This window comes from Channa argus, chromosome 11, assembly GCF_033026475.1.
Source record: "Channa argus isolate prfri chromosome 11, Channa argus male v1.0, whole genome shotgun sequence".
NCBI classification, from domain to species: domain Eukaryota; kingdom Metazoa; phylum Chordata; class Actinopteri; order Anabantiformes; family Channidae; genus Channa; species Channa argus.
Window position 1 is genome coordinate 6,390,534 of NC_090207.1, and position 27,272 is coordinate 6,417,805.

The 27,272-nt window shown below is 42.6% G+C and overlaps 1 protein-coding gene across 3 annotated transcripts in view; it reads right to left on the reverse strand.

Annotated features, from left to right (window-relative positions):
* The window catches only part of LOC137135952 (neurogenic locus notch homolog protein 1-like), a 38,236-nt gene that overhangs the window by 2,254 nt on the left and 8,710 nt on the right, over window positions 1-27,272 (reverse strand). The window contains exons 3-32 of one of the 3 annotated variants that reach the window (XM_067520823.1): window positions 22,262-22,404; window positions 21,651-21,989; window positions 19,893-20,015; window positions 19,540-19,773; window positions 18,481-18,636; window positions 17,865-18,050; window positions 17,266-17,379; window positions 14,504-14,617; window positions 14,110-14,343; window positions 13,909-14,019; window positions 12,842-13,034; window positions 12,175-12,320; window positions 11,958-12,071; window positions 11,108-11,227; window positions 10,563-10,715; window positions 10,224-10,452; window positions 9,452-9,653; window positions 9,083-9,236; window positions 8,739-8,923; window positions 8,078-8,210; window positions 6,881-7,138; window positions 6,513-6,625; window positions 5,468-6,039; window positions 4,922-5,353; window positions 4,648-4,796; window positions 2,573-2,786; window positions 2,188-2,278; window positions 1,879-2,041; window positions 337-635; window positions 19-166 (exon numbers count right to left, since the gene is read on the reverse strand). In XM_067520823.1, coding sequence (XP_067376924.1) covers window positions 19-166; window positions 337-635; window positions 1,879-2,041; window positions 2,188-2,278; window positions 2,573-2,786; window positions 4,648-4,796; window positions 4,922-5,353; window positions 5,468-6,039; window positions 6,513-6,625; window positions 6,881-7,138; window positions 8,078-8,210; window positions 8,739-8,923; window positions 9,083-9,236; window positions 9,452-9,653; window positions 10,224-10,452; window positions 10,563-10,715; window positions 11,108-11,227; window positions 11,958-12,071; window positions 12,175-12,320; window positions 12,842-13,034; window positions 13,909-14,019; window positions 14,110-14,343; window positions 14,504-14,617; window positions 17,266-17,379; window positions 17,865-18,050; window positions 18,481-18,636; window positions 19,540-19,773; window positions 19,893-20,015; window positions 21,651-21,989; window positions 22,262-22,404 — 5,822 coding nt within the window. Of the gene's footprint in view, window positions 1-18; window positions 167-336; window positions 636-1,878; window positions 2,045-2,187; window positions 2,279-2,572; window positions 2,787-4,647; window positions 4,797-4,921; window positions 5,354-5,467; window positions 6,040-6,512; window positions 6,626-6,880; window positions 7,139-8,077; window positions 8,211-8,738; window positions 8,924-9,082; window positions 9,237-9,451; window positions 9,654-10,223; window positions 10,453-10,562; window positions 10,716-11,107; window positions 11,228-11,957; window positions 12,072-12,174; window positions 12,321-12,841; window positions 13,035-13,908; window positions 14,020-14,109; window positions 14,344-14,503; window positions 14,618-17,265; window positions 17,380-17,864; window positions 18,051-18,480; window positions 18,637-19,539; window positions 19,774-19,892; window positions 20,016-21,650; window positions 21,990-22,261; window positions 22,405-27,272 lie in introns of all 3 variants that reach the window. The other 2 variants (XM_067520822.1, XM_067520824.1) reach the window with 2 other exon arrangements.

Consider the following 27,272-nt stretch of genomic DNA (forward strand, 5'->3'; position numbering starts at 1 on the left):
GAAACAGAGAATCTTTACCAAAATCATCTGTTGCATTGACATCAGCGTGACAGTTAATCAGTTCTTCTACCATGCCCTCCACTGCCAGCCTAGCAGCCAAGATCAGGGGTGTCGTGCCATCGTGCATATGGGCATCCAGGTCTGTCGCACGGTTCCTTATCAGGATCTACAGAGACATGGATTAACTTAGTCCTGATTCTACTGACTTATAAGACATGGAAGCCACTTCTCACAATTGTGAAGCTGGAAACAGGTATTGTTTGGCATTTTGTGACTGATAAATCAACTAATGCAACTATGCGACCTAGCAAATACATTTGGCATATGAAAACTCACCTGGAAAACCCCTTGGGCGTCAGCTGCCACAGCAGCATGCAAAGGCGTCCTGCCCATGTTGTCCTGGATGTTTGCATCAGCGCTGGCCTCCAGTAAGCGTTTGGCAGCATCAGAGCGAGCGTAGCGGGCAGCCAGGTGAAGAGCAGTTTCACCTGTGCGGTCAGTCTGGTTGTGTAGGTTAGCGCCCTGATAGATAAAGTCGTTAATCACATTGGCAGAGGCATCCTCCTCTTCTTCGCTGTTGCCTGTTTCTAAACCTCCACCGCTGCAGGATGCAATCATCAGGGGTGTGAATCCATCTGAACAGAACGAGGAGAGATAGCGGATATATTCACAGGTGTCTCGAACTTGTAGGCAACAGAATGCGCGGTTAGCACAGACGCTTTTACTCCTACAAAAAGACAGGCACTTCAAAGTGACAGACAGATCAAAACAAGGCAACAAACAAATCGAATGTGGATTTGACACTTTTGCTTCAGTTGAATCATCACAGCTGTTTCTTTTCGATAATGGATTCTGATCAAGACCCCAACACAAGAGAGGCTTCAGAAGGAAAGCGAAGCTAGGGGGATAGAGGCTGGGCTGTGCTAAAGCTAGGCTGCTGCAAAAACCAAGCATTAATATCTAACTGTGAGAGGCAGCTCAGTCAGTCGACTTGGATAGGTTTTCTCCTCTTCAAAAGAATAGCAAGCCCCAGATCTCACAGATTTGGTCGATTCAAGTGCATCGATCCATGACGGAGAGGAAAAAAAGCGTGCTCTAAAGTTGTTAACCCTATTGCTTTGATTTTTCATAGCTTTTCTTCGGGGACTTGGGCACTTACTGCACAATTGTGTTTTTGCATTTGATGCCTTTATTGGTTTTGTAATGTTGAATAGAAAAAGAAGCGATGCCGGTTACTGGTCAAATGATTAATCTGATCAGGTATCAGTGTTCTCCCCCCAGGCGCCTGGCTTCCAGCCTCCTGCTTTGAAGAAGATCCTTTACCCTGAGGACATGGGGCTTTAGCAACTCCTACATGCGCGATTACACACACACACACACACACACATACACACACTAGAAATAAATGTTCACTCTGAAAAGCCATGAATCAATGTACACACACACACACAGAGCTAGAAATGTTGACTCAAAAGTTAGATCTTCTTAGAGCTTGTGACCCCATCGATATCTACTTCAACCCTTGTTACAATATATTACAATCATAGATCTTTAATATTTCATTAAGTGTGCAATAATTACCAAGAAAAGGCAGAAAAAAATAAGATAGCAGATTTAAAAAAAAATTACTTTTTAACATGATCTATTGTCAACAATTTCTTCTGAAAAATTGTTCAATGCATTTTCCTGCACAATGACAACGACTCTTTGCTAAAAGATGAAACAAACACATTTGATTTCACTTTGTATGGTCTTGGAACATTGATGGCTGTTTAGAGGCAAACAAGTCACCAAGATGTAAAAATTAGGATCATTAGGTCCACTTCCACTTATATCTAAGTCCATTTAGTTTCCCTTATAAATAAATCAGTAACCCACCAGGTCCTCGGACATTGACATCCATGCAATCACTCTCAATCTCGCCCTGTGGAGGAGTGGGAGCGATAGAAGGGATGCGCAAGTCAGCGGCGTCCAGGTGCTGCTGCGTCCACTGGCGGTGGTCGGTCTGGTCATCTACCTCCAGTATAGCCTGGTCGTCAAGCTGCTAAAACCGCGGTAGCAAATGACAACTATGAAACTAAATTCCAATGTATTCAATTATGTATTTTTAAAATGTAATAAGTTTTTTTTTAGGAAAAAAACTTCTTCAAAAATTTTAGTTTAAATGAAATATTTCACTTTGCTTACCCTAAAGCGTTTGGCATCCGAAGCCTCATCTTCTCCCCATTCATTCTGCGTGTCATCCATAAGTGAAATGTCAGAGGTGTTTTTCAGTGGCCTGTGATGAACCAGAAAACCCAGTGAAAATTCTTGTACTCTACTGCTACCATCTCATCTGAGCTGCTCACCAAACAAAAGCATTGATCAAATCCATACCCCACCCCTCTGCCCCGGTGATTTAATACGCATCTAAACCTTCTATATCATTATCTTTAATAATCCAGACAAAACACCTCCTTTCCCATATCTGACTGCACCAGTTACACCCATTTTGTCCTTCAGAACTAACCCTTCACCTGACGTGCACAGAATCAGGTAACCGAGCGCCACTGGTGAAGAAACACAAACTTACTTTAATCCCACTGAATCCTCTCCGACAGGTTCACGTCTCTTCTTCTTGCTGGTCTCTGTGGTCTTGAAACCCTCAGGGAGCCAAAGGCGTCCATGCTCATGGCGGCGCTTTCGGGCAGCCACCATCCCCACTCCGAGTAAGACCAGTATCCCTACGCCGGCCAAAGCCAAGTATATTGCTACGGGGTTCGGAGTGGGTGAGACGTCCGCACTGCCTGATAGGACAAGGGACAACATGTTCAGGTCAGCCTGAGGAAGAGATGTAAACCAACAGGACAGACCAGGACACCCAGGATAAGCCTGAGTGTTGCAGCAGAGCTAGTCCAGCTTTTTCGCGCCCCGGCTCCCAATCCAAAGCACAGCTACAACCACCACCAAGTGCCAGTAACTTACTGATGATCCTCACCGTTTGTAAAGCTAGCTTCTACTATCCACTCAGTCATAATCGGAATTGCTAACCACTTTTCATCAAAAAGGGAAAAAAAGGGATGGGGCGTGATAAAAAGAAAAACGGGGGAAAAAAAAAAAGAACACCACCACCTCATCTCTCCCTTTTCAACCCAGGGTACCAAGAGACAACTTTACCATTTCTTCTTTAAGAGAAAAAAAGGAGGGGGATTAATGAACTTCAAATTACTGCACGCGCTTTAAGCTGTAAAGACGAAGGATTTATTAGGATTTTCGAGATAACAAAGACTCCCAACTTCTAGCACACTCCCGATCAATTTTTCCCCTTCTCTTTTTTTTTCCACTAACGATTTTGAAATGATAAACTCCCCCAACCTAAACCCTTAGAGATGCATTAAGTCCTGGTATTACATTCAGCGAGGTGAAGGTTGCAGCAGCCCCTCACATTGTGGGATGAAGTGTGTCTGCGTGCATGTGTGTGCGCGCAAGTGTGTTGTCTGTCGACGTATATGTGTACATGTCTGTGGAAGAGAGAGTGATGAGATTGTAAGTGTTACATTGTGTTGGGGGTTGATTTGCACCAATTAACCATTTTGGAGCCCGAAGCCAGTGGATTTACACACCGAGGGAAGGACTGATTGTTTAGGCCATGAGATTCACAACTGCATTTGTTCATTTCTGCATAACAAATACACAATCAAAGGGTGCAAGGGTTAGGACCCGACCAGAGGGCGCAGCTGATACTTCCAGTTTTAGAGGGAACGTGAAAGAGCACGTGTTTCATCCTCTTGAGTATGTACATTAAGGGCAGCCACTAAAACAAGGATTTCAGGTGCTTCACATTGTTGTTACAAAAGAACTACTACACAACTACTTATATTATTGACCTCTTTTCTATCATTTGAAACAGCCATTTATTGTGAGACAAAAATCAATTACTAAACACTTGGAGCTTGTTTGAGATGTGGAACCATCACATCAGCATCAAAGTTACATTACTGTTTTCTGTTAGGTGGATCTTAATGAGGCTGGGGATTTTCTGTGATTTAGTTTTTCCAGAAATGTATCAGTCAGTTGTTGTGACAGTTTAAAAAATGTGTCTTCCTTTTATTCTTTAAAGATATATATTTTTTAAAATCTTTTTTGAAAAGGACAAAATAACCTCATTAAACAAGACAAGTGCTGTAGTTTTCACTGCATTGGTTAGGGATCACTTTCAGCAGCATATTATACAGTTTGTGTGCTGGTCAGTATTTCAGCAGCAAGATGGTTCATGTGGAACTGAGTTCAGATTTATTGTCATAAAGTAACATATCATCTAATATCCATAGATGGGCAATGGATGTGAGAAATAACATATAGAGTCTTTGTTGTGGTTTTGTCTTAGGAATTGTTAAAAACATATCACCATATTTACCCTTGATGAAATGCACAACAAGGCAAGTTTCTCAGTTGATTTAAATAAACAGAAACCAATGGATGCCTGGAATTGTAGTGTAAATACATCCATAAACCTAAATGAGTCAAGGTTTGTAGTTGTAGTGCAAAATCCTGCAAGGATGGTGCCATCATCTGTTAAAATTAATACCAGTTTCTACTTAAGAGGTGCAGAAAGAAATAATTAGACCTTTTTTTGAATCAGTTGAGATTCTTAGGATGTTTACTCACTAAAAACAGCTTCGATTTTGTATGGGACATCCAATTTGTCACTGGAGGCCAACGCCCCAAGGAAAGCTGCGGCATCCTCTGTGTTCTGGAAACACTCTGTAGATTGCTGGAAGCACTGACGGTTGTCCACCTCCAGGTGGACGACTGAACTGAAGAGGGAGAAGAGACACCACATCCAGAGTTTATATTAAGGCAAAGACTAAATTAGCATATAGTTTATTGACAGCACAAAAAAGTAAAAAAAATGCAACTATTTTTGCATATTATTCCTAACCCTTTAATCTGCAAGTGATCCAGCTCCCTCTTGATCATCCTCCTCACTTCTGCCACATGTAGGCTCCTCTTTACCACGTTCAGCACTTTGCCAGGAACCTCTGACCACAGGTCCACCGAGCGCTTGACATTGTACTTCTTCAGCTCATGTTCGTTCCCGTAGTAGGGGTATACCATCATCTCCCCCCTGGCGTCCTTCCTGAACAACACGTTGGTTCGCAGGACGCGGCTCAGCTCACGCAGGAAGCCAAATGAATTGTTGAGGAGATGCTCAGGGGTGATGTGAACCACCACGACCAACTCGCCCAAGGCAAGCTTCTCAGGCATTTTACTGGCACAGTCCAAGCCGTCCCACTCACACTCAGCATTGTTGCAGCCCTGGTCGCAGTGGCCATCGGCATAGTGGTCCTTGCAGTACTGATCATACAGAGGGCTTAAGATAAAGAGATAAGACTATTAGGATTACAAATACACTGAATATGAATGGAAATACAAAGTACAAATTCCAATTTGACCTTTGTTTAATTTAGATATAAAAGTCACTTACTTGCACTGTCCTTCCAGGTTCTGGCAGTCAAATCCATCGTAGAGGCATCCAGCATTATCACACTGCGAGTCACACTTTCCATCGTTGAAGTACCGCCAGCACTGCAGCGAGGCTGAGCAGTTTTTCCAGGGGTCGTCGAAGTTGAGTGAGCAGTCGCCGTTGTCCCAGCCACAGGCGTGGTTGTTACAAAGCACATCACAGAACTTGTTGTGCTTATACTCCTTGCACTGCGGGATCTCACACGCCTCCTCCACCTCTGACGGCGGTGTGATGTTGCGGCCAAATCCTCCCCGGAAGTTGTAATCCAGGATGTGGCAGCGGAGACCGTTGAATTTTGCAGGGCAGACGCACTGGTAGAATGGCGACTCTGAGGTGTATTCACACGTGCCACCGTTGTAACAGGGGTTTGAGTTACAGGGGCTGTCAGTGGGATACTGGCACTCGGGCCCACTGAAGGATGGGGTGCACAAACACTTGGGACTCTTGTGGTTGAAGATGCAGGTGCCTCCATTGTGACACTGAAGACTGCCACATGCCTGGGCATCATATTCACATGTGGAGCCAGTGAAACCCTGTAAGAAGAGGAAAGCAAATAGTGTTAATTTAGCCAATTAGTCTGAAGTGTGAATGTCTGTTTGTACAGCATGTTATTTAATGTAATTTATTTAGGCGGGCAACATTTGTCACATATTTCTGTAGAAAGGTAAAAATGTGTTCTGACACATGGAGCGTTGCGGTGGGAGCCTCCCGTGACACAGATTCATGGAACCTAATTGTCAAAGGTGAACATACACAAACTATGGAAAGACGCAATGAGAGTACTCTGTAGTGAACGGCTGCATCTTTCTGTTTTCGTATTTCGTATAAAGTGTGTGTATACGTTTCTGTGTTTGCAAGGATAAGCTTTTATTTTCAGAAAATTACAGGTTAAAGGTTAGGGGCCAAGATGTAGCAGTTACAGTTTAGGTCTGGATAACCCTCTTGGCAACTAATGCGATTTATTACAATGTGAGAGAGATTTGGATAGATGTGTGCATGTACTCACAGCAGGACATTTGCAGATAAAGCCGTGTGGTGTGTTACTGGCAACAGCACAAGTTCCTCCGTTTCGACAAGGTTTCCCTTTACAGCCATCAAACACTGTGTCACAGCGTTGACCTATAGTGGGGGTTACACACACACACATACACATATTTACGGTTTCAATATAATTTTCACGGTTTTACAATATGATTATAATTCACAAAGAGTTTACTTTCACAATCATTGTTCCCTGACCAGGCTCAAGTTTTCTAAGAAGACAGGAAGTTTTTACCAATAGATACACATCTCTCAACAGCGTGTGGCAAATAAATTGTGAGATCATCTGCTGCTGCATTTTTCACATTTTCATGTTGCTCCCAAGCTGTTCACCTGTGTATCCGGTGCGACACTCGCAGCGGTAGTTGTCGGTGAGTTGGATGCAGCTGTGTGTGCCTACAGGGTCGCAGGGGTTGGACAGACACTCGTTGACGTCTCCCTCGCAGCGCTCCCCTACATATCCTGCAGGGCAGATGCAGTGGTAGCCTCCGACTCGATCCACACACTTCCCTTTGTTGAAACACTTTGGCTCTTTGGTGACTGGGTCAGTGAAGGGGTTGCAGTCATTGATATTAATCTCACAGTGCACACCTGATGAAACAGGACGGGGAGAGTAACAGGAATTTAGTTAATCCAAAATTAGGAAGAATGTTTTACACAACATTTAATCTATGATGTCTGTTTCATTACAGGGCATTTGTGGTGTTGTTAAGAAACCAACTGTGGTTTTATCTCTACATGCTTTGTCTACATCTGCTTCACTAAGTAACTTCCCACAAAGTCCCAAGGTGACATTCAAGCAGCGCTCTGATAAGATCAATAGCTACAAAAAAACAACAGTGTAGGGAAAAACACCCTCATGCTCTAATCTGTCAGTACTGTCATGGCTGCATGGAATTATGGTGCAAGTGTAAAGTCAATGGAAAAGGTCATATCTCTGCCTCTTGTATAACTGCAGGCAGTGTAAAATGGTAAGGGCTAATTTCCATGAGCTGTATTCAAACACACAGTGCACAGACATTAAACACACTTTACTCTGCAAGCCACAAGTCCATGTGTGAATTTTAAACTTTCCAAAATAAAAGCAAATTTTTTTTCCAAATAAAAAATGAGTAAATATTAGGTTTTAATAAATCTATAATAAAATAAAAAAGGTGACAAATCAGGTTTGTAAAATAATGCCACCTAACTTATTTAAATTGATATAAAACACATTACCAAGAAATCTTTTGTGTCCTAACATTTTTTGCCGAAGCCTCTTAAGAGTTTTTGTGTGTCTTGGTTAAAATGTATCCAGCAACATGATGGCTTTTTTGGAAAACTGATCTACAACATATGCTCCCTTCATGTCTACCAGGAAAATCAATGGTGTATTTGACAAGCACAGGAAGAGATGGAGCCAAGATGGAAGGAGGAGTTTTCAGACATGCCCTGGGTGCTGTTAAGCCCTAATTAATGAAGGGGTGGTCACTAGCAGGAGATAATATAGAGGCTGAGTGGTGTGGAGGTGTGTGCGTGAGGTCTGCTGACCTTGGGTTCCCCGGGGACAGGAGCATTTGTAGGTATTGATCAGGTCAATGCAGGTGCCCCCGTTCTGGCACGGCTGGGAGAAGCATTCATTGATCTCGTCAGAGCAGTTAGTCCCCACGTAGCCTGGCATGCACTGAGAGAGAGAAGGAGCAAGAGAGAGAAGAAGCCACAAAAAAAAAAAAAAAGAAGAAGAGCATAGAAGAAGAAGAGAAGGGAAGGTTTAATCAATGCCTGACATAAAACAAAGATGGTTTTTGTTTACCTGGCTGTTTTCTGGCCTCCATCCTGCCAAGGCCAGGAGATCCTTTATTCCACAGGAGATTAACATAACCAAGTTGTTTGTTTTCTATTTATAAACAGGCCTCTTCATTAGGACTGCGTAGCACTTCAGTGCAAAGGATGCCTGCTCTACATCCAGGCGTTTTACCAAATTCGGAATATTCAAGACTCGACTAGCAATTCAAATCGAATAGAAAACAAGTATCTGCATGATTGGGATGATTTTTGCCTGAATAAAGGTCAATATAGAACAAAATCTATAAAAGTTGTCAAAGTTGGTAAAATAGCAATACCACTGAGCATACCTTCAAATAACATAACATCCACATCTTTGTTTTTTTAATTCCAACTACTGTGTGTAAGGTTTCTTTATGTTTGTTACCTTGCAGGTGTATCCGCCTAAAAAGTCGGTACAGGTGGCTCCGTTTTGACAGGGGTTCGGGGTGCATTCGTCCACCTGCTCCTCACAGTAGCTTCCAGTATATCCGACCTGGCAGTGGCAGTAGTGAACATTTCCTGCATTCAGACACTGACCCGAGTTACGACACAGATGGGCAACATCGACTCCTGGGCAGAGGATGAGACAGAGTGTCGTGTCCATGTCAGGGGAGATTTGCATTCAGTTTAAACAACACAATAATTCAATACAGTGTGTGAAACAGTCACATTTCGGAAGCATAAAGAAACACTCCAAATTGTAAAATGTACTATATATATATATCTTACCTCTCTGCCTAGCTGCCACCTCACAAGAAACACTTGGGACGTCACAATACAGGCCTGTCCAGCCAGTCCCACACTCACAGCTGTAGGTGGTGCCCCTCTGCCAGCAGGTACCCCCGTTCTTACATGGAGATGAGTCACACCAACGAATCAAGTTCTGAAAGTTGTACAAACATATTAGATGTAACAACTACCGATGCTGAATACTGTACCAAACTGAACCGTCATCTGTAATTTTGGATTTGGTGATTTGCAGGTCAAGAGGTTTATGAAAGTTTTGGTTCAACCTTAAAAATGTTTTAAATATTCATTGTAATTTACATTTAGTCATTTAGTCATAATTTAAGGTTAAGCAGATTGTAACTGTACTACCTGACAATTGAGGCCAGTGTAACCATGTGTGCATGCACACTTGTGGGTGCCGTAGCTGTCCTGGCAGGTGCCACCATTGAGGCAGGGTTTGGAATCGCACTCATTAATGTCATGCTGGCAATAGATCCCTGTGAAGCCAGGTGGGCATAAACACATGAAAGTGTTTATCCCGTCCATGCAGGTGCCGCCATTGAAGCAAGAGCTACAGAAAAAAAAAAGATTCTAAAATACATTTTGAGGAAGAAGAGTGGAGGTGAGCAAATAAAACTGTCACTGTTCACAATGCCGTCAAATTCACATCTGATTTATTAACAGAAAGTTAACCAACAACAAATACTTTTTTTTCAGCAGTACCCCACTGTATACAAACTTACATGTTTTCCCTTATGGAATCTCCAAAGAATAATGTGGGAATCTATTTATGCCATTTAAGCAACCAACTAAACCACCACACACCAATTTCATGCATAGACTACTCAACTCGTCTTGCTTATTGCGGAGCTGCACTTTAAAAGATGTTAAGGCCAGCTGTTGTGCATCAACCCCACTAGAAGAGGCAGTAATGGACGAGAAAATGTGCTCTACATTAACAAGTGGATGAAAGTAAACCTGTTGATCTGAATAGACGACCTTGCTCACCAATATGTGCAAATAAACACAACAACCAGTGTTCACCTGTCTTACCTCTTCAAATACTAACTGATGGATCTAAACTTGACAACCTGAGCTCTTTGTATTTTGTGATGCTGTGATTGACTCATGAGCTCCGTACCTCTCAGTGCAGTCAGGTGTGTTATTTTCACAGTGGATTCCACTAAAACCAGGTGGGCAGGTACAGGTGTAGCTGTTAACGCAGTTTGTGCAGTTGGCTCCGTTCCTACATGGGTTGCTCTCACATTCGTTGATGTCCTCCTCACATTTTGTTCCCCTAAAGCCAGGCACACAAGTGCACAGGAAGCCATTCACCTCATCTTTGCAGGTGCCTCCATTACTGCAGGGATCTAAAGAGACAGCATTAGGAAATGTGTTTGTTCAAGCTTTCACGGGTTCTTGTTTTTGCTATCAAACACCATCAGTAACCGAACAGAGGAAGAACAATTGGAAAACTCACTGGGATTGCAGTCGTCAATGTTGGTTTCACAGTTGCGTCCAGTGAAGCCCAGTTTGCAGCTGCACTGGTAACTGCCCATAGTGTTCTGGCAGGTTGCTCCATTGTGACATGGATTCTTCACACACTCTTTGATGTCCACTTCACAGGTTTGGCCTAAGGCAGGGGGAAAGCAGAAGAGAAAGTATTTTTTGTATTCTATTCAAAGGAAGGCAGAAATCAGGTGCATAATTTGAACTGATTATGGATATTTTTAACATCCTCTGTCTAAACTACATAGATATAGATGAGAGAAGTGCAAAGCAGCATAATTCAAGAAGTGAACTGGTTGAAGGCATATCATGTTGGTAGATGAATAAAGTGAATCATGAACCGAAACAATTTAGGCCACTGACTGAAGAGATAAACAAACCAAAAAACAACTGAAGGAGGTGTTGTGTGAAACATGGAAACTGAATTTTAAATATTTTCCTTTCTAAAACATATTTTTACAAATGGAAACACAATCTGAAATAGATTCTGCGGGACACACAGACTTTAACAATTACCTTGCCATCCCTCAGGACAAACGCAGGAGAAGCTCTGATAGTCCTCCGACTCCCTGCACAGTCCTTCGTGTTTGCAGGGTTTGGAGCTGCAGGGGGCCATCAATGTTTCACAGTTCTCTCCTGTAAGACACAAACACAACAAGACTTCTACTAAAGCACACTATTCATACAAACATTTTCAATCTGCGTTTGATGATAACTTGCACTGCGTGAGATCACGTAGGGGTCATGAACTTAAGAGATAACCCAACCCAAATGGACACCAAATCATCTTTCAATCAGTGCTATCAGAAGATTTTAACCAGGGTCTGTCAGTATTAGAGGCCTGCAGAGACATTTCCCTATCAGTTTCCACAACACACAGCACATACAGGAAGCCAGCTCCAGTTTCCGGCCATTGTGAACCCATTTGCTGTTCTGTGAGACAGGAAGCAGGCAAGCAGGAAGTGTGTCAAGCACCCCGTTCCCACCCTGGCACAAGCAAAAGTTTTTTATTACTCAAAGTCCTGCTGATTTTGCCTAAAAGACGATTTGACAAATACAAGAAAGTTTGCCCTCAGGATTTCTGTCATTATCTCTTTTGTCAAATAATAAGTAAGCTGAGATGAAATATTTTCCAACTCTCTTATCTGGGATGCTTGTGTATCACAGAGGTGCAGAGTGAGTCAGAGGTTCTTTGTGTCCTGAGGAAGTCTTGCTGCTGAACTTTACTCAACAGTTATTTCATCCACTGCATGTTTTTCCTCTTTGCCCAGTAATGTAAAGTGCAGAGGGTGTGGAAAATATCACCAGAGTTAGGAAAAAGTCTGACCGCGAGGCCAACACATAAACATATCAGATATTTTCATACCCGTGTAGGGCAGGATACAGTTGCACTTGTAGCCTGCGACATCATCGATGCATGTCCCCTGGTTGAGGCACGGGTTGGAGGCACATTCATTTATGTTTGTTTGGCAGTTTGGTCCTGTGAATAAAGTAAAACAATCTATTACACACACACACACGCGCGCACACACACTTTGGGATCAATGAAAAATGCAGGTCAAAACACTGACTCAAATACTGACCAGTGAAGCCCATGCGACAGGTGCAAACATATCCGCTGGTCATATCCTTGCAGGTGCCTCCATTCATACACGGATTGGATTCACACTCATTGTTGTTAATGTCACAGTTTTTACCGCTCCAGCCAGCGTCACACGAGCAACTGTAGCTGAAGGAGAGACAACAATGGAAAATCTCAGACATGAATTGCTTGGTGATGTTAAAGACACTAAAGCCAAAAATCAATTTCTTCTACTTTTTTCTGTCAGTCTGCAAACTGGATTAGAATATTTGTCTGTGCTGTATGAAAAGAAATTACAATAATAAGCCAGACACGCCACTTCACAAGGGTCATTCTTCATAACTGGCCGAGAAACTGTTAAAAATATGCAGTTGACTCTTGTCTACTTCAGATCACTGGAGATTTGGAGCATTTTGGGGCAATGTTGGTAAGAAAATGTATTGACAAAGCATTTTTAAAATAGAGAAACCACCTTTAATCTTCTCTTCTCTACCCCAATGCAAAAAAAACAAAAAACAAAATAGTGCATGACCCACAGTGAACATACAGACAAAAAAACTTTGAATTTAGCCAAAGATTGCCACCTACTGTCACCTTGAAGGTTCACTAATTTAATGTCATTCACAATATCATATGTCCTACGGTCTCCGGTTTGTGGACAGTCTCACCCATTGATCTTGTCTTCGCAGTGACCGTGGATGCATGGATTGCTGAGGCACTCGTTGACTTGGGAGAAGCAGGTGGCGTCATTGTAACCATCTGGACATAGGCAGGTGAAGCTGTTGATGCCGTCGATACAGGTGCCACCATTGTGGCAAGGGTTGACGGCACATTCGTCGATGTTGACGTTACACGCGATGCCTATAAGGAAGGGGAGGATGGTTTGTGTACTTTCTGGCTCAATCTTACCGTACGTATTCTAGTCACATAATGTATTAATTTCTGTATATACATAGAAGTCATTTGGCTTTTACATGACTACAGTCATTTCTGCCTGTCTAGAGGAAGATTTCGTATTATTTAAACATACACAATGTAAACACAGAATTGCACACAATGCTGCCACAAAATGGATCCTGCATCTCAGTACAGTGACTGTATCAATTTTCAGAAACATCAGGGGTATTAAGTCCTCCTTTGTCGGCCGCTTGAAGCGCTGACGCTATTCAGTCCGATGCCACGCATAGCATAAAGGCAGGCCATTCAGCTTTAAAGCAGAGACTGGCTTCCAAGCTTTTAAAAGCTCAACTTTCAGGAATCTTTCAGGGAATCTTTTCTCCTGCTCACGTCCCCCGTGACTGTATGTGACACAGTGTGCGTGTGTGTCCTCTCGTTCTGTGGGAGGGCAACTTTGCGTGTCCTAACAGCAGCAGGTTTTGGAGAGGGTGGAGCTGGAAAGTGACACCGGTCGAGTCTCAAAGGAGCGTGCACACTCGCTCACCATCTGTTACCCTCCCCATCACAACCACACTTCTCCATCCTTATCTTTGATCCCAAAAAGCTGCAACCTCAAACACTCACCTTGTCTACTGGTCACCTGAGACAGAAGCAGAGTTTAACCTGCCCTAAATTAACTCTACTGTTGCACAGAGCTTTTCCACGGCTTAAAGATTGATTGAGTCCAATTGTGGACAGAAACACATCTTTTGCATATATACACACATTTCTACACTTATTATTACTATTAATTAAGCAATAATATGACAACATAACGGCCAGTGCACAAGTTATTTACCGGTGTAGCCAGGTTCACAGGAACAATCGTAGCCATCGATCTTATCGATGCAGGTCCCATGGTTACAGATGTTCTTCTGGCAGTCGTCAATGTTGTTTTCACAGTTAATTCCTGGAAGAAACGTGCTTTCAGTAACCTTAAATTTAAGAACAAAAAGGTTACGCTAACAGTGCAGCCACTCTTTGTATATGTAGCCCCTACCTGCGGTGCCCTTAGGGCAGCTGCAGATATAGGTGTTCTCTCTGTCCTGGCAGGTGCCTCCATTCCTGCACGGCTGGCTCAGACACTCGTTAATGTTGGTCTCACACAGCCGGCCGGTGTATCCAGGGTTGCACTGGCAGCTGAAGGAGGCCAGGCCATCGATGCAGGTACCGTAATGGCAGGGGTCTGAATAACACTCATTGATGTCTGTCTCACAGTGCCTCCCAGTGTACCCTGGCAAAAATGTGATTTTGTTGTGAATTGATGTGTTTGCTTGTGTTAGCTTTGGCCTCTCTTTACACTCTTTTGCCCTGTAAAAATAATCGCTAAAAGATCTTAATCTATAATATCTGCTTTTATCAAACGTTTTTAGTTTTTGTTTGAACTTGTATACCTTCAGTGCACTCGCAGGTGTATTTGTTGGCCCCGTCTGTGCACTTGGCGCCGTTTTTGCACGGGGTGCTGGCACATTCATCGATGTCTATTTGGCAAAGGCCCCCAGTAAAGCCTGCAAAAACAACGAGAGAGTGTTATTGTGTTCATGTGTGTGCAAAGGAGGTGATGTGTGTGTGTGTGTGTGTGTGTGTGTGTGTGTATACAGACATGGCTACTGTGTTCTCACCATTTTAAACCAGTCTCACTTATAATCCTTACAAGTTCATGCAATAAGAGCTCTCAGCGAATCAGAAATCTGCATGTTAATTAACAACTATGCAATACTATAAGCTCTCTATTTTCCCTTTCACTTCTTTTCAGGCTCCAAAAAGAGAAGGGAGAGTGGGGGAGGCCTCCTGACCAAGGGGTGAGAAACAAAGGAGGGCCTGTCTGCTCAACGCAACGCCAAACCAAGCCTGTTGCCTCCTTTGTTCCCCTAAAACTTTTCCATCACAAAGTGCATTCTACCATCGTGCTTTCACCCAGTCTCCAACGCCCCATCCACTCCCTGCCCGCCTCTAAAAAGAGCCACCTTGACCTTTGAACCTCCACTATTCAAACTCCTTGTCATTCAAAAGCAACCAGCGGGCTCTCTCCTTTTTTCCTGGAGTTTTTCTCGTCGCAGATATTTTATTCTAGTCTCCTCTGTCACATGACCATACAATCCAAAGACTAGTAGGATGTTGTCTGATGAAGTGATAAAGTCTTAACTCCCCGTCCCACCTCAATAGAGCAGGAACCACACAGGTGGTTTTAGCTAAAAAGAGAGACTCAGCTGCGGCTAATCCGGTGAGGAAGTATTTGTGTGGCTGACGGCGAGCTGATTTCTCTCAGGGGGTTTAGGAAGAACCACTCACTGATTTCTGACTGAGGCACACACATACACATGAAGACACAGTGCAGACACCCATACACATGTATTCATACTTACACAAATGTACCTAAACATATACATCGTGGCTCATACTTAGAAAGGTTATAAGCTTGATGGTTTGCGGGAGTATGCAGCCTCAGACAGCATCATATTGTGGCACTGCCTAGCCAGCATTGCCCTAAAAAAGAATCAGTCTGCTTCATGAAGAAGGAACTAAAAGTGGAGGATCAGCTGTTTGCAGCCTGAGCGGGGAAAAACACCAGGCTCTTCTCTTAGCAATGCTGCCAGTGGAGGAAAAAAACCCTCAGCGGTACGAACTGAGAGGTTGTTTGCCAGGATGAAGGGTTTCTTCTCGGTTTAGCTGCAGCTCCCCAAAATGCACTCCTGACTGAAATAAATAAAAGGGCTACAGCAAATCTCTGTGTAAGAATTTCTTACCCACATGCACACATATGCATACACACTCAAAAGCAAAAATGTAAGCATGTACTGGGACGCACACACACACACACACACACACACACACACACACACACACACACACACACACACACACACACACACACACACACGATGGAACTCAGCAGCTAAAGAGGGATTTATCCCCAGACTGCTGGAATCAGACATTTCAATGGCTCCCAGTGGGGTTTCCATGGCTATTCTATGTACAGAAATGAAAAGAGGGGACCCTCGCCTCAGGCCTGGCTTGCAACAGGACAAATTTACATCTCAACCAGTGCGGTTAAAACCCCTCCCTTTTGTTACCCCTCCCATCCTGTTTCAGGATAACGGTCTGTGCGCCTCAAAGCCCCCCCCCCAAAAAAGACAAAAAACACAAAAAAAACACTTTCACCAATGCCACTTTGTGCTGCTTCCTCACATAACCCACTCTCACTGTCACACACAGAGTTTTCTGAGGCGTTAAGCTCTTGTGCCGCTCTCTGTTAATTCTAAAGCTTCCTTATTGGGATGTTTCTTTCGTTCTCTCATTCCTTCCATCTGTTCCCTCTTTTCTTTTTTCTCAACAGGAGGAATCCTGTCTCTTTCTCCACCCAGGCCGCCTTTGATCCACCCGACTCGGGAGCTTCACTATTTTCCTCCCAGAAAAGAAAATGAAAAGAAAAAAAAAAAAAAAAAAAAAAATCACTTCCACCTCAATGATCCTGCTGAAAGAATCCAAAACAAAAAACACATTTGTGGAGTTTGAAGAAGCTTACTCCCTCTTTTTTTTTGTTTTTCTCAATCTCAGATTCAATACTTGCATTCCTTCACCCCTGAACAAAACATCAATACCTCTTGTCTAAATAGCGCAACTCCAGAGGCATTTCTGAAAAAAATAATAAAAATAAAAAACTGCAGCAAAACAACTCACTGTCCTGAAAACAGACCAAATTATGACCTAATTCACCACCACAACACAAACAAATATCATTTTATGAAACATCGTAATATCTCTGGCTGCTATAATTACAGTAGCTCTCACTTGTTTCCAGCCAAATGTCTTGTTTGGACGCAGGTTTTTGCTCGGTCATCAGACTTACTTAAAGAAAGAAACTTGTTTAAAAAGTTCAAACTTCATCGAGTCTTTCCCTATAGATTTTTTTCCCTCTCCTCCCCGACTGCTGCGTTCATTCTGGGCTACCCGGGCCTACTGAAGCCTGCCTCAGGGCTGGGATTAGTGACCGTCCACAGAGGTGTTTGTGTGTGTGTTTGAGCAGAAAGGAGAATTTAAAAAAAAAAAAGGTAGAGAGAGAGCGAGAGATCGACCTTCATGTCCCCTGGCCCCATGCCTCCTCCCCCCTCCCTTCATCATCCTCCTCTCTTCTGCAGCAGCACGGCAGCCTCACCTGTGGGGCACTGGCAGATGAAGGAGTTGATCTTGTCGATACACTTGCCGTTGTTCAGGCAGGGGCTGCTTGCGCACTCGTCCATATCGATCTCGCACAACACCCCGTGGTAGCCTAGCCAATTAGCAAGGGAGGACCAGGAGGGAGATGGATTGGTAAGAGAGAGTGAGTGAGAGGCATTTTCACACTGTTGTAAATGACTTTAACCACACTGTGTCTACAGGAATAGAACTGTACTCTCCTGATTAGTCACTGTGAAAATGGCAAAGTTTAAGGTGATATAATTAAATTGCCTGTTGTATCAAGCACAAACTGGGCATTTGGCAACAGAAGAATATAGGACAAACAAACAAGCTACTCCATGCTGGAGACTAACAGAGAACAACATGAGTAGAGAAGATTCATTGTTGGTTTTGTAAACAAATAAGAACTAAACTAAAAAATGTAATCTTATCTTATTATACTCACATTTATTCATACACTGTTGACTTAAAAGGCTTTACAATACGTGAAATATACAATACTTTTTATTGTAGATATCGAACAACAATACATTCTAGTCAAACTCTGACACTTTAACTCAAAAGCCGTCCTCTCACCTGGCATGCAGATACAGTGGAAGTTTCCTATCTGGTCCAGACAGGTGGCCTCATTCTTACACGGGTTCGACATGCACTCGTTGATGTCCAGCTCACAGCGTGGCCCCACGTAACCCCGCTGGCACTTACACTGGAACGAGCCCTTGGTGTTTATACACTTCCCTGCGTGCTCACATGGGTTGGAACCTGTTTAAGCAGATGAATACGTTAGTTTGTGTGGCCTGTTAGGTCTTGTGCGTATGACCAAACAAGGAGCAATTTGACTCTAAAGACATGACAATGGGATGATTTGGGTTGTTTAGTGTTGTTTGATGAAGCCAAAACCAAGCCTCAACTTTGTGTCATTACAGCAATAATACCCCTGAGCGTGTTATTTTCTGTGGTTATGGGCACAATTATGGGCACTGAAATACCCATAATGACAGGAAAGAATGAGCTTGCATTTTGGCTTGTACAAAAGAGTTACCAGTGCATATGTAGTGAGTCTTGACAGTGGAAGACAGTGTCTACACTTTACTGGACTCATTACAACTGACATGTGTCTTCAATCAGTAGACTCTTAAGGCCTGTTGCTGACAGTCAGAGAGTTGCTAGGTCAGGTAGGGTGAGTCTTTACCCAGTGAGCACTCGTCCACATCCTGATCACAGGAAGCACCAATGTATCCCATGGGGCAGGTACAGTAATGACCCCCGCTGACAGGATTGGTGTCACAGTTGGAGCCCTTCTGACACGGGTTGCTCATGCAGGCATCGTCCAGCTGGCACAGGAGACCTGGAGCAGAGTACATAAGGTGGACTTTACTATAATGGACTTGTAACATTACCCCATGCCCCAACAACGTCTACCCAAAAAAACTTTACCATTATTTTAACTTTTTAACTGTCTCATCTTTAACTCATTAAGCCCAAGAAAAGTATAACTATAGTTATAAACAGATACAACAGAATTTGTCAATTTCAACAGTGGGCCAATTTAAAGGCTTGTAAGTAATCTATTAATATATTTCATGACAATATAATAAATCACAGATGTAAAAATATGAAATATGAATTCATAAAAAAGAGTTGACAAATACAGCACATTAATAAACACATTTATTTACGCCCAATACTGTTTGGTAAGGGCAAAATAGTGCACATATTCAGACCTTTTTCAGTATAGGACTTTTGGTTCTGTGCAGATGTGTACTGAATGCATTCTCCCAGTAGCTAAGAGCAGGCCTGTTTGTGCTTTTTTCACCACAAAAACATATTAAGTGAGGAACCGGGCCACACTTAGCGCAGCCCCTGGCTACTAGTTAGCATCATGGCCATTATATCTTTTGATTTTGAAAAATATATAAAGGTTTGATGTTTGCCAAAGTTCTTAATAAAAAAACAATTACAGTATTTTTCATCTTACCATACCAAAGAATTAAGAGAACCAGGACTCCAAAAGCGAGGTACCATATGTACCAAACTGTTATTTATTCGCACTATTTGAGGAAGAAACATGATGTTGATTATTACTGGAAATCATTGCATTTGCTTCTTCAAATAGCAGTTAAACATTTAACTGAATAACCCTTAACACTCAATGTGGCTTCAAGCTGCAACCTGACTTTACATTTTCATATTAAACAACTTCCCGTCTCCTATTAAGAGCTGAATAAATTCAAAATAAACCTTGAAATACCTGTGCGGCCATGGGGGCATTCGCAGTAAAAAGAAGCTACACGGTCATGACAAGTGGACCCTTGGTGGCACGCGGCACTGGCACAGTCGTCAATGTTCTCACTGCAGTCGTCCCCAGTCCAGCCGTTCACACACACACATTGGTAGCTGCCGAAGGTGTTGTGGCACGTGCCCCCGTTTTGGCAGGCATTGGGCATCAGCTGGCACTCATCAACATCCTCTGTGCAGAGTTGACCTGTGGGGGGGGAGGGGGAGAGAAACTCTTTTCATTACTTCTGATTAAAGTGAAAACAAGTTTAGTGTCTAAACTGAGAGAGGGCTTTGAAACAAATAGTTGAACATTGCTACACAAACCTGTAAACTCTGCTCTACACTGGCAGTTGTACGTGTTTACACCATCTACACAGGTTCCACCATTCTGGCATTCATGACCTGGACAGTCGTCAATGTTGTGGTTGCAGTTTTGTCCAGTAAAACCTGAAACAAATATAGAAATGTAAGTAACTGAGGTAACACAGACATAATTAAATGTGTAACACTGTGTGTTTGCTTCGCTTTCATTGTGTCATTTCGACTAGTGGAGGTTTCAAATTTCTCCTGGTTTGAAAACTTCCATCTAAAACAAAGGTAGTGAAACTTCTCTACAGTTAAATGTGGTCAACTGTCTTGTTCCTCCCAAGAAAGAAAGCAGCTGTGGCAACCTCACCATGTAATAACATCCACTCTGCTATACAGTTACACAAGAGCAAACCACTGGACTGTACAAGTGGCACAGTGGGTAATATAAAGTGAAAGTCAAAACCAGTTCAAGTCATCCCTGCCACTGCCAGGAGTCTTTTAGGTCAATTTAATAAAAACCTGAATGATTTGACACAGGACTGTTTCCACCCTTCACTAAAATGTGACAAAAGCTTTAAGTGCTGAGATATTTCTGCAAAACAACACGTGAATCGATGCTTGTTGCTTTAAACAACTGTGCCTTCATGTAAATATTTTTCACCGCTTCTTCACACCCACAGAAGAAATGTGTTCTTTTTTTAATCATAAAATGTTAATTTTGGTTCGCCGTGGTTAGGTGCATTCCAAAAGCCACTTTTTTGTTGTTTAGTTTTCAGCTTTCTTGTGGGGAACAGACTGTAAATCATTAAAGTGTGGTCTGCAGAAAAGAAGCTAAAGTTGTTAAAAGTCAATTTGTAAAAGTATGTTGTGAAAATGATCTCATGGCATTTTCACTCAGCAAATATGATTATGCATTTAAAGAAATGTATGTACTGAGAAACATTTACAGTTGCGATCATCACCTTTACAAGTGCTGTATGAAACAAACCCTCTGGAGATTTCTTGTAAATAAACATAGTAAATGCAGTTTTCTTCATTTCTTACATGTGCACTTGCGATCATGTACTGATGCTTTTCAACTTTTCTTGATATTTTTCTAACACCATTGTCAGGTAATGTGTATTTTGCAGGCCAAAGCACACATACGCACATGCATACATATGTATTCTTATTTGCATGCAGAGATCTAAATGACTTTATAAAACACTGTTCAATAAAACTGTTTCAAATATGTCTTTTTGGGGAACAAGCAGAAGAAAAGTCTGCATTGACACAAATAAAAACAGTATGTGTAGAGGTGGGGAGGTTTGTGCAGGTCTATTCTCCCGGCAAGCTTTGCTTCAGTCACTATGTGAAAAGGATGCTGTCCTACGACCATTTCCTAATGATAAGGCCCAATGCTTTCCTGCTTTGCTTGTTCACACACAACACACACAAAGCAGAAATACACATGTGTACAGACAGGGCCCAGCATAAGCAGGAACAGCCCTGCCTTAAATGACATCATCTCTTAACCACCACTTAGCCAAAAGGCACTGACATTTAAATTCCACTTGGCCAACTTTGATGTACTTAGAAATGAATAACTAACTTCGCCATAATTTCCATTTCAGGCTTTTTTTTCCAAAATGGCCTTTATCTTCAAAATGAAGCTGGTTCTAAAAAAAAGAACACATGGCTTTAAATGCTGGTGTGACGAGGCCTTAAGACAATAAATACTTAAATCTACTCTAAAATAGCTCCCTAACTGCGTCTTAAGTTTCATGTCCCTACCTGGCACACAGGAGCACTCATAGCTGGTTTCTCCCTTCTGGATGCAGGTGCCTCCATTGAGGCAGGGCGACGGGTTACAGGGCAAGTAGCGGCTCTCGCAGTGCTTGCCAGTGTACTCCTGCGGACACTGGCATTGATACCCCCCGACCTCATTGATGCACATCCCGCCATTTTTGCAGGGTGACGGGTTCGCGTAGCACTCATTGACATCCTGGTTGCAGGTCTGCCCAGAGAAGAATGGTGTGCAGGTACAAATGTACTGGAAGTCAATGGTAGAGCACTGGCCACCATTGGCACATGGGTTTGAGGCGCAGGGGTTGGGCTGGTGGCACTCTTTTCCTGCGGGCACAGAGTAAATACAACAAGGTTCACACATTTCTCCTGATTTATATAGAAATAAAATAAGGACCTGACATGAGAACCTGATCACAAAAAGTGTTTGTCAGTTCTTTCTAGTAGACAGACCGAATTTAAAAGACACTAAACTTATGGTTTTTTTTAGCATCTTTGTTAGCAAGAAAAACTTTACATGTTATTAACCTTCACATGTGTCTTATACAAGCAGTTACCAAGATAGAAACCTGTTGTAAGGTCAAACGGTCACGTGTTACCTGACCATCCAGGTGGGCAACGGCACTTGAAGTCCACTGTGTTGCCCCTGGAATCTGCACGACACGTGCCGCCATTTATGCATGGAAAAGAGGTGCACGGGTCAGAAAACTGGCACCTGTTTCCAAGGAATCCATCTCGGCACCTGAGAAAAGCAGACTTGTCAGCAACATTTTGTGCAGCCATTGATTGAAGAGGTTTGAGCAGGATGCATCCGCATATTGAATATGGGGACCAACTTCTGCACATTCCACATTTTCCAAAGACAGACAGGTGAACAGTTTTTATCTTTGTATAATTTAGAAAAACACAACATTTCCTCCACAAGGTTCTTTGAAAAAAAAAATATGATTCAAATAAGCTCAGCTCACCATTTACAATTAATGTAACTGTATTATGATGTAATAAAAACCTATCTGCAAGACATATCGGTATACTGATAAAAGAACTTTATTTATAATTCTTATTCCAATTTAGCATTACAAAGACTAACCAGGGAATTTCCAAACACTATTTTCAACATACAATCTTTTTCAGCCCAGCGCTGAATGAAAAGTTCACAAGGGTAAGACAACACTTCCAAATAGCAAGGGTCATACATTTGTGCACTACTGTGCTCATAAATCCGAAACATGGGTAATAGCCTTTACCGACAAGACTAACTACCCATTTCTCTGAAAGATGGTCCCATCCTGGTGTTTTTACAACACGGCAACATGGCCATGAGAAACTATGCCTGGAACATGGCATTCATCTTTCTGTAGCCTCAAACACATTGTCCGCCCCCTTCTTCTAGACAATGTGTTTCAGGCTGTAAAACAGAGGAGGGGAGGGGGGGGGAGCAACTCCTGTGTTGGTTCTCACAGGTTGAGTCACAAACACTGCTCAAACCTCAGCAAACGAGTTCCAGATAAGAGAGAGACAGAGAGCTGCCGCAGATCACAGGGACACATTTACACATTTACAGTTACAATGAGAAGAGTCGAGGGGCGTCCCCAGAGGATACGCTCGGCTCAACAAAGGGGCCACACACACTCATTCCTTTATTGTACAGTCCTTCACAGGCACAGGAAGATTACATATGAAGATTACGCACAGGATCTCACGTTTCAAAAATGATTACAACTAGTTGATTACAACTATTTGCAAACTATTTGTAAATTTACTTAAACAATACGGTGGGTCATGGTCAACCAGTCAAAAGCTGTTTGAATAAAGGGTGTAATGATGCAATTAGTTTTCTTAATGAATTACATTTTTTATTAAAAGTGGTTTTTATTGGAGCTTTTATTTTAATAACAATAAGTGACTTTTTGATGCCTTGTTTAATAACAAACAAAAAATGTATTTGACGCCAGGCTTCTGAACTATTACATGCTCTCTCATAAATTGAATGAGGACATATTATGTACAATTTCTGGGGCTTCGCTGATACATTTAATTAACAATTCGAACCGTTGCTTATTTGTCTTATAATGGGCCTTTATGCTTAGCAGCACAATGGTGGAGTGGCTAGCACTGGTGCCTCACTGCTAAAAGGCCCCTGGTTTGAATCTACCTGCCAGCTGCAGCATTTCTGTGTGGAGTTTGCATGTTCGTCTGGGTTTCTCCAGTTTCCTCCCATAGTTTAAGTACATGCATGTTAGGTTAACTGGGGACTCAAAATTCCCTGTATGTGTGAAAGGTTGTCTGTCTCTCTGCGTTGCTAAGATAGACTTGGGTGTACCCCACCTTTCACCCCCTGACAGCTGCGACAGGCTCCACCTCACATAACCCTGAACAAGATAAGCAGTTAAGATTATGGATGGACGGGTCTGGCAGCTGCTGGAAAACTTTGCAAAAGAGGTCAGTTTATCTTAGCCCTTTTAAAAAATGGACACTCATTATCCCAATAATAAGTTACAAATAAAAAAGATGTAAACCTAATATGATTCAGGTCCACTATTCAGTCTTTTTTGCAGCTGTTTTTGACCCTGAAGCCAACCACCTCCGATCTGCTACATCTTCAGAGATTCAATACGGTTGCTGACAACGTTGGGTGGCCAGGGAGGCTTGGTTATTAGACAAACAAAGCATCTTCTCAATCGCACTGGAGATCAGAACAAAAGAAGAAAAAAAAAAGAATCGGAGGCATTTGGAAGTCTTGTTCCTAATCCGTCCAACTCGTTTGTCAGCACTCATTAATCCTGAGGACAAGGCCGCATCTATAGCACAGTGTTTGAGCTGTAAGCCAACATTATGACAACTTCAAAGCACCGAGCCACCACCTCAGTGCTCGTTACTTTTCCCTCCCAAAAGAGGATTTGCTCCAGCATCAGACAAGGAATGGAAAGAAAAAGAAATGGAAAACACCCGGGTGCAAGGTCTGTTAAGAAACATGAAAGATTTTTGAAGAGAGAATTCCTACACATAGGTGAACCACCACCTAAAAATCTGCATTTCCAAGGCTTTGGATGTTTTTTTTTCTTCTTTTTTCCAGGAACAAACTTGACAAACAATGTGTTTAACTCTCCCACAGGAACAATATTGTGCATGGAACATCCTGCCGACATCAAAGCTGCCTTCCCACGACAATAAAACCCGCCATGACTCTGAAATACCTGAGCAGTGCCAGAAAGTCTGTTAGCCCTGAGGGGCTGGCAGGACCACGTCCCCAAATATTCCCAGGGGGTCCAGTGTGTGTGTCTGTGTGTGTAGTTGGGGGCCGAACCGTGGCCCCTCTGTAGGGACAGGCATGTGTTTAGACAGGGTCTCCCTCTCAGAGGATTAGTCAGCCTTAGGACTGTGGCAAAAAAAGAAAACATCATACGCTAGGCTGCCCACTGCATAAACAGTAGTGGTGAGTGGTGGCATGTCACCACGTCGAGAGCAGAGAGGAGTACCTTGGTTTAGTGTCATCTGGCCGGGGATTTTTGGTTGCATTAGGTCAAACAAGCAGGAGCTAAAAGTCAAAGCGCGAAAAAATCCAAGGTATTTTTTGTCTAAAAAAATAACAATATGTAGGCAGTTCCCAAGTGGTCTAAACCTAACAACCAATATATTGCCTGATACTGACTGGATTGGGCATCAACCAGACATTATCCATGTACATTAGCCAAACTTAAATGTATTGCTGTTTTCCTCAAATTTCGCATTTGTGTTGCAAACTACACGGATTCTGTCACACGGAACTACAGACTCACTTTTGAGCATCATATTAAGATAAAGAAAGAGATGAAGCTGCCACTGTGACCTCGTCAGAATGAGAGCAATATACTATTTGACATTTTGAGTGAGTTAAGGCGCCAGTGGCTCAGTTGGTAGACTGGCCACCCTCCTACCATAGGGCCCCACTTTTTCTGACCACATGTCGAAGTGTCCTTGGGACAGAAACTGAAGCTCGAAAAGCCCATCCTCATCCCCAGCCGTGCAGTGCCGGTAGAAATTGGGGAGGGTTGCGTAAAAACGGTGCCAAATCGAAATGCGGACACATGATCTGCTGTGGCTATGGCGACAAGATAAGCTGAAAGGACGAAAAAATTAATAAATAAAATGTTAAAAAAGTGAATCAATCACTAAGAGATCAGAAGTTGACCACATAGAGACATAAATAGACTAAAGAAAAAGAAAATAACATAATATGAACCCAAACAGATAAAAATTATCGAAAAAACAAAAAACTAAACAAAATGACAGAATATTATGTCTTTCTCTTTCTGTCTGTATTGGTGAGGGGGGTTATCTGTCTGTGCCCAGTGCCCTTCTTCTTAATAATCAAGGACCACATTAGATCACATGTCAGCTGTATTACAACTACAAACATCACCAACTTCTTGTGGAATTACTAATTCTTTCCAAAAAGAGCTTTTTAACTTGGCTGGTGAAAATTCCTGTATTTTTCAAATCTCAATATAAAGCCAAGAATATAAGACAATTTCATGTTTCGATTCACCTTTATTCAGTCTGAATAAGAGGAGCTATAGAACTGGATAGCTGGCAGAAATGAGGCTGATGTGTTGTCTATGCAAAAGGTGCAGTTGAATTAGTGAGCAAACTACTCAGTGAGTTTCTGCCCTGTCTGTGCTCAAAGTGATCATGAAAGTGTCAGTCTGTATCTTAGTTTTGCACATTTAGACCTAAAAACTATACGTCCCATGTTTAAGGCATTTTAAATTTTCTGATGTATAATTAAGTATCAAATCATTTTAAATCTAAAAGAACTGATTCTTTGGAGATCAGTGTCATCAGTTCTCTGTGTGTGTGTGTGTGTGTGTGTGTGTGTGTGTGTGTGTGTGTGTGTGTGTGTGTGTGTGTGTGTGTGTGTGTGTGTGTGGGTGTGTGTGTGTTTGAGATGCAGGGAGGAGGCTCAGTGCAGATCTGACTGCCAGAAGGCCAGTCCAGTTAAGCTCCAGTAGTGGCGAGTGCTGAGGTCGTGAGGCGCCACACGAGCTCGCTGGAAAAAGGCCACAAGGGAGCAGGTGCGCATGTTAATGAGGAGACAGCAGCTGCTGTCCCAGCCATTCACACCCTCCTCCTCCTCCCTCATCCCACCGCTCTGCCTCCTTCCTCTCCAGGGCTCCTCATCATACTACTGTCATCATGCCTAGAAAGAGGCAAGGGCCACGTACTGCAAAAACCAAAATTCTTAATGTATGATGAATCCTCATTTTTTTTTTTTTTGCGTTAACCTGTGATGAAGAAAAGTTTCAAGACAAATTCAAACCAGACAGAAAAGAAGATCTCTCTAAGAAACATTTAATTATTATTTGCTATTTTACATCTTGAGTTGAACAATTTCTTTTTTTACAGTGTTGGTATCTGAATAGCCCCCACTCCAACTACTGAGCTTATGAGGAGAGTGCGGGGAAGAGAAACTAGAGGGAGAGAGAGCAAAAGATGAGTGGGCCCATTGTTGTCCTCCCCATTCAGAGCTGACCACAGGCTGGACGAATTCAGCTGTTCCACCTCCTCTTTCCTCTCCCGTCCCTCCTCTTTCTCCCTCTCTGTCTCTAAAAAAAATAAATAAAACATTTC